General features: G+C 45.5%; 1 protein-coding gene across 2 annotated transcripts in view; it reads right to left on the bottom strand.

Moving 5' to 3' along the window:
• The window catches only part of LOC111870895 (transient receptor potential-gamma protein), a 417,090-nt gene that overhangs the window by 103,606 nt on the left and 312,501 nt on the right, over positions 1-983 (bottom strand). For both annotated transcript variants that reach the window (XM_033754034.1, XM_023863517.2), the window contains exon 3: positions 496-701. In XM_033754034.1, the coding sequence (XP_033609925.1) occupies positions 496-597 (102 nt within the window). In that variant the 5' untranslated portion in view covers positions 598-701. The remainder of the gene's footprint in view (positions 1-495; positions 702-983) is intronic.

Genomic DNA, 983 nt, shown 5'->3' with positions numbered 1-983 from the left:
CCCGCCCAAGGAGTCCTACCGAATGTGTAAGATCTAGAAAAACCGAAGTGAACGGAGAAGTTCATGGAGGTAGGCCTAGACCGACTAGGGCTGTAGTGCCAAGGAAAAAAAAAATCGGTAGCCGAGCAGTCTAAGGCATGCACTGTCGTCGCTCTCTCGGAAGCCGGGATCGTGGGTTTGAATCCCACACAAGACATGAATGTTTGGTATGTGTATGTGTTCATTCTGTGTTTGTGTTGTCCTGTGTTTAGGTAGAGGTCATGCGACGAGCTGATCACCCGTCCAAGGAGTCCTACTCTCTGTAAAAATGTTCAATGAAACTGATAAATCAGCCCTATGCTCCAAAGTGGGAGCGAAAGGAAGTGGGAAAAAATTCTGAAATATAAACACGCCGCGGGTTAAGAGCCCCTAGCCTAAAATTTAATTATTCATTCAGTAAACCATTGAATCAATCGAGTAAGCAAGTAACGGGGTAAAAGCAAGCGGACAACTCACCTTCACTTTCTTGTCTATGTCAGGTTTCTCCATGAGGCAGGTGGTGGCGGCCGGCGCCGACTCTGGGCGCCCCTGATTCTCTACGTCATAATTGTCAGCCATTTTGGCGCCTTTCGATCCCTTGAGCGGTATCGCCGGGTGTGGTAGCGGCGTCGTCAGAGACAGGGAGCCCACCAGTTCCTCGAATTCATCTTCCCCGGCATCTTCTGGAACAGAAAGAAACAGCATCTGAAGACAGCGTTGGCGAAACTTCATTAACTCAAGCCTTACCTAATTTGTCTTGTTTATGAACTACAAACTTCTTGTAATACATTGCAAATATCTCTTCTAAGTTACTACATAACGCCCACTGTTTCTCCTTTTGACTTGGTTATTTAATGACACTATCAGTACCGAGATAACATAGCGTAGGATAAGAGTAAAGAAAGTAAAGCCATTCTTGTAACATCGTTGGTTCAAATCTCACTCAAGGCCTGTGTTTTTTTTTT

This window comes from Cryptotermes secundus, unplaced genomic scaffold (assembly GCF_002891405.2).
Source record: "Cryptotermes secundus unplaced genomic scaffold, Csec_1.0 scaffold709, whole genome shotgun sequence".
Classification (NCBI taxonomy): Eukaryota; Metazoa; Arthropoda; class Insecta; order Blattodea; family Kalotermitidae; genus Cryptotermes; species Cryptotermes secundus.
The sequence above is the reverse complement of the archived record's forward strand: the minus strand, read 5'-3'. Positions and strand labels throughout refer to the sequence as shown.